General features: G+C 39.0%; 1 protein-coding gene across 7 annotated transcripts in view; it reads left to right on the top strand.

Moving 5' to 3' along the window:
• Smg6 (SMG6 nonsense mediated mRNA decay factor) overlaps positions 1–12,589 on the top strand; it is a 266,332-nt gene that overhangs the window by 80,864 nt on the left and 172,879 nt on the right. For 6 of the 7 annotated variants that reach the window (XM_074046589.1, XM_074046588.1, XM_074046591.1 and 3 more), the window contains one exon: positions 6,483–6,544. The exons of the other annotated variant lie outside the window; for it this stretch is intronic. In XM_074046589.1, coding sequence (XP_073902690.1) covers positions 6,483–6,544 — 62 coding nt within the window. The remainder of the gene's footprint in view (positions 1–6,482; positions 6,545–12,589) is intronic. 7 annotated transcript variants of the gene reach the window in all.

Below are 12,589 nucleotides of genomic sequence, written 5' to 3'. Positions count from 1 at the left end.
GGGTGATACTAAAATTTCCTGAAGGTGGGGGTTCCTTCAAACCATGTTTCTTATTATTATCTCTCTTTACTTGTTAGCCCATAAGAATAATCACTGTTCCCAGTATATGTGTGTGGTAGCCCTCAAGTGTGGGATAGGTAGAAAAATTGTTTGAGACACCAGCGTTGTAGATGTTTTAGTCCAGAGATCAACAAACTTTTTCTGTAAAGGGCCAGATAGTAAATATTTTAGCCTTTGTAAGCCACATACCTTCTTCTGCAGCTATTTAATTCTGTTGGACACTGAAATTTAAGTTGATATAATTTTCATATCATGAAATACTCTTTTGTTGTTTGTCTGAAGGCCAGCCTAAACCACAAAGTCAGACCCTGTTTCAAAAAAGAAAAAAATAAAATTTGTAACTCAGAGGCAGTACAAAAACAGGTGGCAGGCTAGATTTGACCTGTAGGCCATCAACCCATGATCTAGCCCCATGGTTCCCAAATCTGACTATCTTTCAGAATTACTTGGTGACCTTCAAAAATGCTGATTTGCAACCCCCTCCCCCATTCTGATTCTATAGGACTGGGAAATCAGTTACTACTTAAAAAAAAAAAAAAAAGGAAAAAACACTGCTCAGGTAATACACATATACTGGGTGTGGAATCACCCATAGTGATCTCCCTCAGCCTTCTCATTTTATAGTTGAAGAAACTGCCTTAGAAAGTTGTGTGACTTGCAGATTGTTATATTGCAAATGAATGGCATAATCACAATTTGAGTGTAGGTCTTTGGCTCTAGGATCAGTGGTCTTTGTTCATACTATTCTTTGTTCATATTACTCTGTCTGTTCCCTGTCCTCCAGTAAACACACAAGAATATATACAGAACAGTCACACATTCATGACTCCTGTTTTTTATACCTGGTACAGATTTCTCTCCTGAGATCTAGCCAGATACTGTAAGCTCAACTGTTCCTGTGCTTGCTGGCTGAGTTTTCTGGATTTGACGCTGATTTGACATTTAGCCCAATTTCCTTCTACTTTGTAGGCTCTAACTAGGAAAGATAATGAAGCAATGGAAAGTGAATTGTTTTAATACCGTGTAAGACTTTGTTGAGGCAGCAACTAAACTGCAGCTCAAGGCTGAGAGCCATTGTTTCCAAAAGTACATTAGTTAGGAGAGGTAGTTTTAAAAGGTACATCTTATACCTAAATTCACATGGCTCAGATCCAGCTGTCTTAAGTGGAGCATCTCTGTATGAAACTGGTGCTTAATTTTTAGCTAACTGAGCTGTCATTCTGCCCAGAAGAGTTCAGGAGTAGAGAAAAAGTAAAGGTGAGGAGCAATCATCACTCCTGTTCTGCCTCAGCCTTGGTGTGGCTCTTTGGTTCAAGTAAGGGATATAAGGGTTAATTTTGATTTGTTCTTCCTTCCAACAGGCATCTGGGTCATACTTCTTCACTCTCCTGTGTTTCTTTCCTTACCTATATCCTAGAAAGAGGAATGCTGAAAATACTAGTGAATAACTTTTATCTTTACCAAATGATTATCAAGTTACTGATGTTTACACATTCTGTGTGCCAGGACCTCCCTTCCTCACTTTCTGTATCATGTCCTTAGCTCTCACTTCCCCCAAAGATATTCCCTGTCTAAGGAATCACAGTGTTTCCTAATGCCTTCAGAGTTGATAGATCTTGTCTTAATGTTTTGGAACATAAAAGATGTGTAAACTTCTTGGCATGAAGACCCTGTCTTGCTAGTGTAGCAACACAGGGATGAGGATGAAAAGTGGACAACATTACTGATGCATCCACCCACATCTTTTGTCACCCTGTGATCTCAGGCTTTACAGAGACTGAATGGGCATTTTACTAATAGATACTCTTAAAATTTGATCTCCACCTATATTGTCTCATATCTAAGAAGACAGAAAGCACAACAAATTTGGCTTGCTTTTTTCTTTTTTAAAAAAAGTATGTGGTGTATATGAAAAGTTTATGTGTCTCAAAAACACTTTTAAAAATGCACCCGGGATTTCCTTTTATTTTTTGGTGGTACTGGGGTTTGAACTCAGGGCCTCGTGCTTACTAGGCAGGTACTCTACCTCTATGAGCACCTCTGTCAACTGGAATTCCTTTTAATACTAATTACTTCTACTGTTCTTAAAATGATTTACTTTTCAGAAATTTCATTTTTCCATACAACTCTGTTGAAGCTGGAACAACTATTTAGGGATTGAAGTTGACATATTTCAGAATCTCCTCTTGTTGTGCTGTATTTCTGCCACTGAGTAGATTTCTTTTTCTCTTTCCTTGCATCAAGTTTCACAAAACACTTAGATGCAATTTCAAGGATTAATATCTAAGGATTATATAAAATATCTACTGTCCTGAAAATGGTTTAATTTGTATTTTATTTCATCCTTTCAGTTCTGAGTTAGGTAATGTCAGTGGTAGAAATTCCATTTTATAGTTGAGGAGCAGTTTTGTGTGTGTTTGTGTGTGTGTGTGTGTGTGTGTGTGTGTGTGTGTGTGTGTGTTTGTAATCTCACAGTCAATGACTGACAGCTTTGTTGAAGAGACCTACCTACTGCCATTATTGTCTCTTTGGGATAAGCTCAGTCCACAGTGAATGAGTTATGGACTTGAATTAAGGAGGCAGCTAATGTTTCTCACACTGTCTCTGAGGACTGTACCCAAGAAACATTTTTAGTTTCCTGGTGAACACTATGTAAATGTGCAAGGGAGATCTGGAAGCAGATAGTCTCATAGTTCTTTCTCCACCTGAGTGAGTCCATCTAGGGGTATGTTAAAAATAAAAAGAGTTAAGGCTGGTGGAGTGGCTGAAGTGGTAGAGTGCCTGCCTAGCAAATTTGAGACCCTGAGTTAAAACCCCAATACCACCACCACCACCACCAAAAAAAAAAAAAAAAAAAAGCCAGTCTGTGGTGCTGTGTTGGAGAGGGAAGAAGCTCAGACTCATCCTTTCCCATTTTTATTAATGTGTAACAAATCTGCTCCCTCCATATGCATGTCTTACCTCTAATATGCTTCTACATTTTTAGCACCTTTCCTAATCGAAGTATTCTTGGTGAGAACAAAGAGGAACTATGTTTAGGGTGACAGATACTTTCAGATTAAAAAAAACCAGTGGTTCTTAAGGTCAGGGAGAAATGTGTATGTACTTTTAAAAAGTTCCCTAAATTTTCCATCATTCCCACTAGTTGAAAAATGATGCATTAAAACCCACCTTTTACTAGATACAGTTAAAATGTGATAGTGGCAAATGTGAATTCAGGTAACTAGATGGGTCCCATCTAGTATTCTAAGGGAAAGATCTTTGGGAAGTATAGATAGAACCATGATGTTACAAAACCTTTTGGGGTTCTCACTTTATCCAGGAGGCGTTCTTGTTCAAACAGTATGAGTTTCCTACCCAATCAGTAAAGAAAACTTAAAAGCAAAACTTGCACGGCTTTTCAGTTGAACTCATTCCCTCATCAGCCATTCATTGAATCAGTTCACCAGTTCTTTTCCTGAAGTCAAGAAAAAGAAAACCTAGAGTCTGAAGACCTGGATTTAAGTTCTAACTGTGCCATTTAAAGCTGCTTAAATTTTGAGATTGCCTTGGGGTCTATAGGATGGTATTATGCTTGAATGAGGTGGATCAGCATCATTCTGTTCTGCAGAAGTACCCTTTCCGTGTAAGTATAACAACTTATAAAGGTTTCCTCCTGATTATGAATTAATTCATGTATATGATTGAAAGCTGTGGGAAGAGAGAATGATAAATGAGTTAAAATACAAATGGAGAACGTATATTTTACTTGGAATAATTTCATACCTATAGAAACCTAGTGTTGTGGCACTAGGGAGCCTGAGGCAGGAGGATCTTGAGGTTAAGGCCAGCCTGGGTTACATAGTGAAACTATTTATTTGTGGTACTCTGGTTTGGATTCAGGACTTCGTGCTTTGTGAGGCGTGCAGTCTACTACTTGAACCAGACATGAAACTCTTTCTAAAAAAGGAAAAAAGGAAAGTTGTAAGAATAATACAAAGAACTCCCACATATGTTTTTCCCGGATTCCTTAATTGGTAGCATTTGACATTTGATTTTTTTGTTTTGTTTTTTTGGTGGGACTGGGGTTTGAACTCAGAGTTTCATGCTTGCAAAGCAGGCACTCTTATCGCTTCAGCCAAGGCTCCAGTCCATTTTGCTGTGGTTATTTTGGAGATAGAGTCTCCTCACGAGCTATTTGCCCAGTATGGCCTCAAACTGCCATTCCCTTCCCGCCCCCATCTCAGCATTTAAGTAATTGGGATTACATGCGTGAGCCACTGGTGCCCAGCCTGACCACTTGTTTTATTGTTCATTAAGAGAGAATTTTAAAGTATCAATTGAGTGTTTATAAAATATCAAGCATGCTTTAAAAGCCTTATCTCATGTAATCGTTACAACAACCTAATAACATAGGTACCATTGGTTAGAAAGACAAACTGAAGCTAAACCCAAGTGGCTCATGCCTGTAATCCTAGCCACTTGGGAGGCTGAGATTGGGAGGATCACTGTTCGAAGCCAGCCCAGACAAATAGTTCAAGAGACCCTATCTCCAAAATATATAGAACAAAATGGGCTGGAGGCATGGTTCAAGCAGTAGAGTATCTGCTTTGTGAGTGCCTGCTTTGTAAGCACAAATCCCTGAGTTGAAACCCCAGTTCCACCAAAATAAAAAGGAAAAGAAAGACAAACTGAGCTGGGTGTGATGCCCTTGCCTATAATCCCAGCGCTTAGAAGGCAGAGGCTAGAGGAATTTCAGTTTGAGACAGCCTGGGTTGCAGTATAGCAATATTGTGTTTTAAAGAAAAAAGAAAAAGGGAGGAAGGAAGGAGGGATGGAAGGAAAAACAGAAGGAAGACTGGGACTTAGGAGAGATCTCACAGCAGGTAAATGGCACTTAAACACAGGTTCCTGTTTCTCACCATCATAGTAGAGGCCTATATTCTAGTCCAAGTTTTGCTACTGAAAACTGTATAACAGTTAGCAGTTAACTGCAGTTTCCTTTCTGCTGATGGAACCCAGTGTCCCTGGTCCTGATTAGAAAGATAGGGTATCTTCAATGAAGTACCTGAGCCTTTTCTTTCTTTTTTCTTTTTTTTTTTTTGGTGTGACTGGAGTTTGAACTCAGAGCTTTATGCTTGTAAAGTAAGTACTCTACAGTTTGAGCCACACCTTCAGTCCATTTTGCTCCAGTTATTTTGGAGATGAGGGTTTCATGAAATATTTTTTCTGGACTGGCCTCTAACTGTGATCCTTATCTCAGCCTCCCAAATAGCTAGAATTATAGGTGTAAGCCACTGGCTATCATGAGATTTTAAACTAAATAAATCATTGTTTTGGTCTAGAGTAGGTGCTCAGTATAATTCACATAAGACAAAAATAATGACAAATTTGATAATGAAGCCATTGGTGAAGTGAGAATGTACTCCTTTTTTCCATGGTACAGCTGTAGTTTATTGATGTTTTGTTATGCAAGACTCTTGACCTTCCTTTTGGCAGTATACAAGGTCCTGTACATACTGCTTCTAGGAGACCAGGGAAGGTGATAGTGAGGTTTAGTCTATAGATCGCTTCTACTTTCTTTGGAATTGAATTGAATATTTACCTCTCTGCTTTATTTTTCTCAGAGGGATCCCTTGGTTTTGATGGGAAAAGATTTTTTAGAACCATGAACCACGATTATAAATTGGCATCTCATGGGTCATATGTTGCTGGCAAATGTGTTTCTGGCTCATTTAATATTTAATTTTTTTTTCGTTAGTAGCCAGTATTCAGAAGCCAGAGTATTTCACATAATAACCCAAATTCTGGTTTTCTGGAATCTGGGCTGACATAGAGCATTTGACTAGAACTGGAGAGTAATAGCCAATTTGCTACCATCCCTACCGCCTACTTTATACCTACCCTCTGTAAGACACTCGAATTTTCAGCACCAGACCTAGAGCTTGAACTCCAGTTTTAAAGCAGGTGAAGTACAATTTGATGAGCTAGTAGGTTAAAAAAGAAAAGAAAAGAAAAAGCTCATAAATAAGATCAGAGATTTCTCCAAAATCACTATTATCCAAACTGTTCCTGTCAGAGTTTCATTTCCAAAATTATGGACCAGTTGCTTTCAGATCCCAGAAAGCTGCAGGCATCTCCCTCTGTATTCTGAATTCACAGAATACAGTTTGAATTGTTTCATTTCTTGCACACAAGCATCACTGCCAGCAGAGGGTGCTGACTGCTCACCAAGTCTGCTGTCCTCTTGGCTCAGCTGAGCCACAGCTGTTGGGCATGTGCCCTGGGTCTATGTGAGAGTTTGGGCATGTCCATTTGGTTCCCATCCCCTGTGCCCACCCCTTTAGACCCTGGCCAGGTTATTGTGTCACTGGGGACTCTGTTCAGTAACAGGAAACTGGGGAAAGTTTAATTGTTTTCTCCTCTCCCTTTTTCCCATGCAGCTGAACAAAAGGTTCATCCTCAGTTTTCTCCATGCCCATGGGAAGCTGTTTACCCGGATTGGGTAAGTGTGCAGGATGTTTATTTTATTTTCCTACATTACAAGTCATTTTGGAATTTAATATTGTTAGCAACTAGACTGTGTTTGTAACTGAGGGCACAGGGTGTGAATTCTTAGAGGTCTCCACCTTCCCTTCATTCTCTCTCCTACTGTGCTCATGAGGTTTGAGAAATATTACTCTGTACCTCTTTTTTTTTTCCCTTTACTAGAACCCCCCATTTCAAGGGCAGTCTGTTCACCAGTCCCCTCTTAGAGACCCCCTTAGTTTCTGTTTCCTTTGCTTTCGGACTCAGCTCCTAGTAAGTGACTTGATGCAGTCATGATACACCCCTTGGTGCAATTGCCAGGGGTCCTCCTTGGTGGAAAAACTAATTTTCCCTGAAAGATGAAGAACATTTTCTTTACTCCATCTCTTTCTGACCCATACCCCTTCCTTCTGTGCTCAGTTTCCTATGCTGTTATTGCTGGTTTCAGTAAATACCAAGAGTGTTCCATGGTTTCACCATCCACTATGAATTTATATATAAAAACCAGGGAAAATAGTATATGGAAAGCCTTATTACTTCACCTTGTAAGTTGCTGAAAAGAGATTTGAGTTTTGAGTATTTCTTTGGTGGCTCAAGGAGTTCTTCCTCACAGCATAAACTCATGATCCTGCCTTCACATCAAAGCAGACGTATGCTGAGAGCCTCTAGTGTAGGACCTCCCTGGGTATAGGACAATGAAGAGAGGAAGAGGTGACAGTGCTCTGAGATAGGTCTTCTACTGAGTATTTTTTTTTTTTTTAGTGGGACTGGGGTTTTGAACTCAGGACTTCACACTTGCAAAGCAAGTGCCATACTGCTGGAGCCACACCTCCAGTCAATTTTGCTCTGGTTATTTTGGAGATAGGGAGTCTTACAAAGTATTTGCCCAGGCTGGTCTCAAATCATGATCCTCCCGATCTTGGCCTTCCAAGTAGCCAGGGTTACAGGTATGAACCACCAATGTCCCACTCTGCTGGAGTTTTTTGTTTGTTGTTCTGTTCTTTTGGTGTGGGGGGGCAGTGGTGAGGTTTGAACTCAGAGCCTCATACTTGCTAGGCAGTGCTCTACCACTTGAGCCATTCCCCTGGCAGTTTGTTTTTGGTGGTGTCTTACTATGTAACCCGGGCTGGCCTTGAATTCATGATCCTTGAGCCTCAGCCTTCAAAGTGCTGGGATTACAGGCGTGTACTACCACACCTGACTTTCTGTTGAATTTTGGTCTTTTCTGAGTTGGAGGTTCTATTGTGAGCTACACTTTGAGGTGATTTGGTTTAGATTAGAAACCCTCCAGTTGTAGTGCTTCCCTTTCACTTTCTGTCATAAACATGTTAGCTTATTTGTAATGCTGGGAGGTTTCCTTAGTGGGAGGGAGAAGCTATGTCAGTTTCCACATAACTTCTGTATTTAACACTTAGGGGCTTTTTTTTTCCTCCTTTTTTTCAGTACTGAGGTTTGAACTTAGGGCCTTGAGCTTGCTAGGTAGGCACTCTACCACTTGCTTCATACTCCCAGCCTTTGTATTTAACTCTTTTGAGAAGCTGAAAGACTTTGTCCTGCTTGAAGAAATGCTGATTCTGGAATGGTGAAGTAGAAACTGTGCTCAGGAAATATGCGTTTGGCATCAGCCTGAGCAAGAGTGGCAGAATGGCCATTTCAAGGGTAGTTTTGATTCTGAAGTGACATGGGGAAATTGGGGAGGTGCCCAGAGATGAATCTATCAGTAGAAATAAGTATGAAGTAATTCACTTAGGAAAAATAGCTAGATTCATCAGTAGCTTCCATCCCTCTCCCCATACCACCACTACCAACGAAAGCTCTATTCTGGCAGGAGGTTTTATAGTTTTAAATTTTTCTTTCTTTTTTTTTTTTTTGAGACAGGCTTTTACCACATAGCCCAGGCTGGCCAGGAACTCACTATATAGACCAAACTGGCCTTGAACTTGCAATCCAGGAATTTTTGACTAAAGCTGTTGCATCCTGAATGCCCTGTATATATAGTAGGCACTTGGTTAATATTTGTTGTATGAATGAGTAAATCATTACAAGAAATGGATAGATTGTGAAAGATCAGAAAGAAAAGATCTGGTATTTTAGTAGATTATAGTAGACTTGGGTCTAGTGACCACTCACTAGTGAATGATGTAAAACTGCAGTTATGAGGTAGATAAGATAGTCAGTGTTAGCCTATAAAATTGCCCATCATAGCAGGAAATACTACTGTGCTGCATTTAAAATAACATTGATAGTGTTTTTGTGCCTTATCTCTCTATTTTTTAGTTCTCATTTTTCATCTTTCTTTCCCCGCTGCCTTTCACTGAATATTTTCTCTTTTTCACTTTCTATGTTTGTTCTTTAGATTTTGCTGTTCTTTAGATTTTCATGTTGCTCTAAGTCAAGGTTTCTCAACCTCAGCACTGTTGGCGTGTTAAGCTGGATAATTCTTTGTTGTAAGTGGCTGCCGTATGCGTTGGAGGATGCTTTACGGTATCCTGGCTCCTTTCCACTATAATAAACCAGTAGCATACCATACCCCCCCACCCCGCCAAGTTGTGATGATGAAAAATGTCTTCAGACATGCCAAATGTTCTTTGGGGGGCAGAATTGCCCCTCATTGAGAACCGCTGTTTTAGATGTTTCTTGTTCTGTTAGTGACTTTTGGTAGTGAGAAAATTATAAATCTTATTTTAGTTTGTTGACATACTTATTTTTATTAGGCTAAGTGTTAATTATACCTTTATTTCCTACTTCTTAAAATTCTCATTTAAATACAGATATTTTGGAAGAAGTTTGGGAAAGGACCACAATAATGATTAAGAAGTTGGGAAATTAGAACTGGAAGAGAAAATTAATCTTAAAAAACAAATATGAAAAAACAAAAAACCCACTAAAGTTAAGCCGAGTGCTGGTGGCTCATGCTGGTAATCTTGGCTACTCGGAGGCAGAGATCAGGAGGATTGCGTTTGAGGCTAGCCTGGGCAAATAGTTCTCAAAACCTTATCACAAAAATAACCAACAAAAAAGATCTGGTGGAGTGGCTCAAGTGGTAGAGTGAATGCCTAGCAAGCATGAGGCCTTGAGTTCAAACCCCATTGTCACAAAAACAAACAAACCTGTAGTTAAAAAAATTGTAGACGCTGGATGCTGGTGGCTAACACCTATAATCCTAGTTACTCAGGAGTCAGGAATCAGGAGGATCGTGGTTCGAAGCCACATGGTTCTTGAAACCCTATCTCAAAACCTGTCACAAAAAAGGGCTGGTAGAGTGGCTCATGGTGTAGGCCCTGAGTTCAAACCCCAGTACCACAAAATAAATAAATAAATAAATAAATAAATAAACAAACAAACAAACAAACAGAATCCCTGGGTTGGGGCTGGGCACAATGGCTTACATCTGTAATCCTACTTACTTGGGAAGGCTCAAACCCCAATACTTAAAAAAAAATTTTTGTTTAGAAACAGCTGTAGGGTGCCCTAACTGTATTTAAATATAAGAGTCATGATCAGTAAAAGAAATAGACTTGTGGTGCACTTGGAGATGTGGATTAGGTATAAAATATTTCAGAATGGAGATGTTTCAGAAGTTTCTTCCTTGGAAACCTTTAAAAAGGAATAAATTATCTCATTTCTTAAATAGTTTACTGTGGTCAAGGTTATTTTTCAAGATCTCTTCCATTCTTCCAATATAACATATAATCCGTTGTCAGAAAGACAGTCCAAGGCTTGGGAGAAATGACCCAAGCCTTGTATGCACATATGAATAATAAATAAAAAAGAAAAAAAGAAAGTCCAGTTTCACCTTCGCAAAGGATGGCAGTTTTCAATGAGGAAAATGTGTATCAATTCTAGGTATACTTCAGCTCCTAAATGAGTATTCCTTTTACACTGTCCTGAAGGTGAAAGGGAATTGAGCCCCAAGTTTATTCAGCAAGGCAGAAATAGCAATAATATTCCTGTTGTTAAAACAGGAAAAAGGAGTTCAAGCCCTAGTACTGCCTTTCCCACCACCCTTCAAAAAAAGAAAAAGCATAGAAGTCTATAAAAGTAGAAAAGCAGTGAGTCTAAGCTATACATACCATGGACTGTTGCCTAATTACCAAGATGTGAAATGTGGGAGGCGTTGAAAACGAGTTAAGACTGAGAGCAGCTGAAGGCACATCATTGTCCCGCCTGCCCTTGGAGAAGAGCCCTGACAAAAGTCTGTATTTTCTGTTCATAGCTTTCCATGTTACACCAACATATACTTGAATACCTACTGTGCACCAGGCAAGTCTGCTTCCTGTCAGTGTCAGCTGCAAACAGGTTCACAGCTTTAATGAGATTAAGTGCCAAAAAAGAGTTTGTTTTCCACCGCTCACTACTTAACACCTCAAGAGTAAACAAGTCAAAGCTTCTGAGAGCTTCAGTTTCTTTAATGGTGGCTTAAATAGATGATCTCTGCTGAGGTCCATTCTAGTCCTTAAGTCCTGTAGCACTATGATGTTTTCTCTTACTTCATGCCCATGGCTTAGGTTTATTGTTGTTCCTAGGTTGCTCCTGTATTGCTCAGGGTTTTTTTTTTTTGTTTTTGTTTTTGTTTTTTTTAATTAAGTAATTGAGATAAGTTAGGAAGTCTGATTCTTTTCTGCAGAGAACGTTGTCTAGCCCAGCTGTGTTCCTCAGCATCTGAGGGTTTGGGTCCTGCCCTGTTAGTCACTGTCTGAGTCATACTGGAGTCTGGGTCCCAGCGTTGTCTGAAAGATTGGTTTCTTGAAACTGCCATTCAAATGAGACAAGGTGCCTCTAGAGATCCCTTCACAAGACAGCCACTTAAGTCAGTGAAATGCATATCCTGAAAATGATTGTATCTTCTGAGGTTTTAAAGAATAGGGATGGAGTGCTCTTGGACTCAGGAAGAGAGATCAGTTAGGGTTGGCGGGTCGCTCCTGATAGGCAAATGCTTTCCTGGTGAGAGGCACATCAGACCTGCACTTGGCCTCCATGAGAAGTTGGGAAGCTGGCAGCCTGTAGACTCTTGATTTGTGACAAATGGAATAATTTTGTTTCCCGTTACTGCTTTGGTTAAAGTTACTACTTTAGTTTTTACTTGCTTGTGTGCATAACTTCAAGGTCTCTTGGAATTCAAAGACTGATATATTTTTTGGACTTTGAATTTTTAAAAATATAGTGTTTGTATCTTGATTTATTTTTAAAATTAATAATTTTTTAAATACTAATGTAAGATAATCATTGCTGAGGAAATCTTTTTTCCTTACTATACAGTGCTCATTGTAAAATGTTTAGAAAACTTAGCAAAAAGAAATGAAAAGTTACTCATGTTCTTGCTACCCAGAGATAACCAACTTTAACATTTGTTACATATTTTGGGGATCTTTTTTTTCTGTATATCACACACACGCTTTTTTTTTTTTTTTTTAAAGATAGGGTCTTGCTATGTAGCCCAGTCTGTCCCTGAACACTCAATCCTCCTGTCTCAGCCTTCCCAAGTGTGAAACAGCAGACATGCTTTACCACTTCCAGCTATACTTAACTTTTTATAGTATGTATACAAAATGATCACTTTAAACTGATTTAAAAGTATTTTCATTTAAAGCATGTTGAAGTTTTCCCCACATGATTACAAAATATAATGCAGCCTTTAAGAAATTGTATTTTATGGGGGGAGGAGGGATAAAGGAGAATGATGGAGGGGGTAAATTCAACTATGACTTATTGTAAGAACATTTGTAAATGTCACAGTGTACTGTAATAATAATAATAAAAGAAACAGTAGTTTACATGGATGTGCATCTAAGGTTGCTTCCAATTTTTTGCTATTATAAATCACCATCTTCTGATGCTTTTTCTGTCTTCTATCTCTATTGTTACTGCTTCTGCAGTTTCTTATTCTTGGTTTAAGTTTTATAATTATTACATAAATAATATCAAAAAATCCTCATAACATTAACATTATAGCTAAGGCTAAAATTTCTTTGAATGCCTGTGCCCAAAGAAATAACCACTGGACATTGGGTTATGTATCAGA

The sequence above is a fragment of the Castor canadensis genome, chromosome 11, assembly GCF_047511655.1.
Source record: "Castor canadensis chromosome 11, mCasCan1.hap1v2, whole genome shotgun sequence".
In the NCBI taxonomy this organism is placed as follows: Eukaryota; Metazoa; Chordata; class Mammalia; order Rodentia; family Castoridae; genus Castor; species Castor canadensis.
The sequence above is the reverse complement of the archived record's forward strand: the minus strand, read 5'-3'. Positions and strand labels throughout refer to the sequence as shown.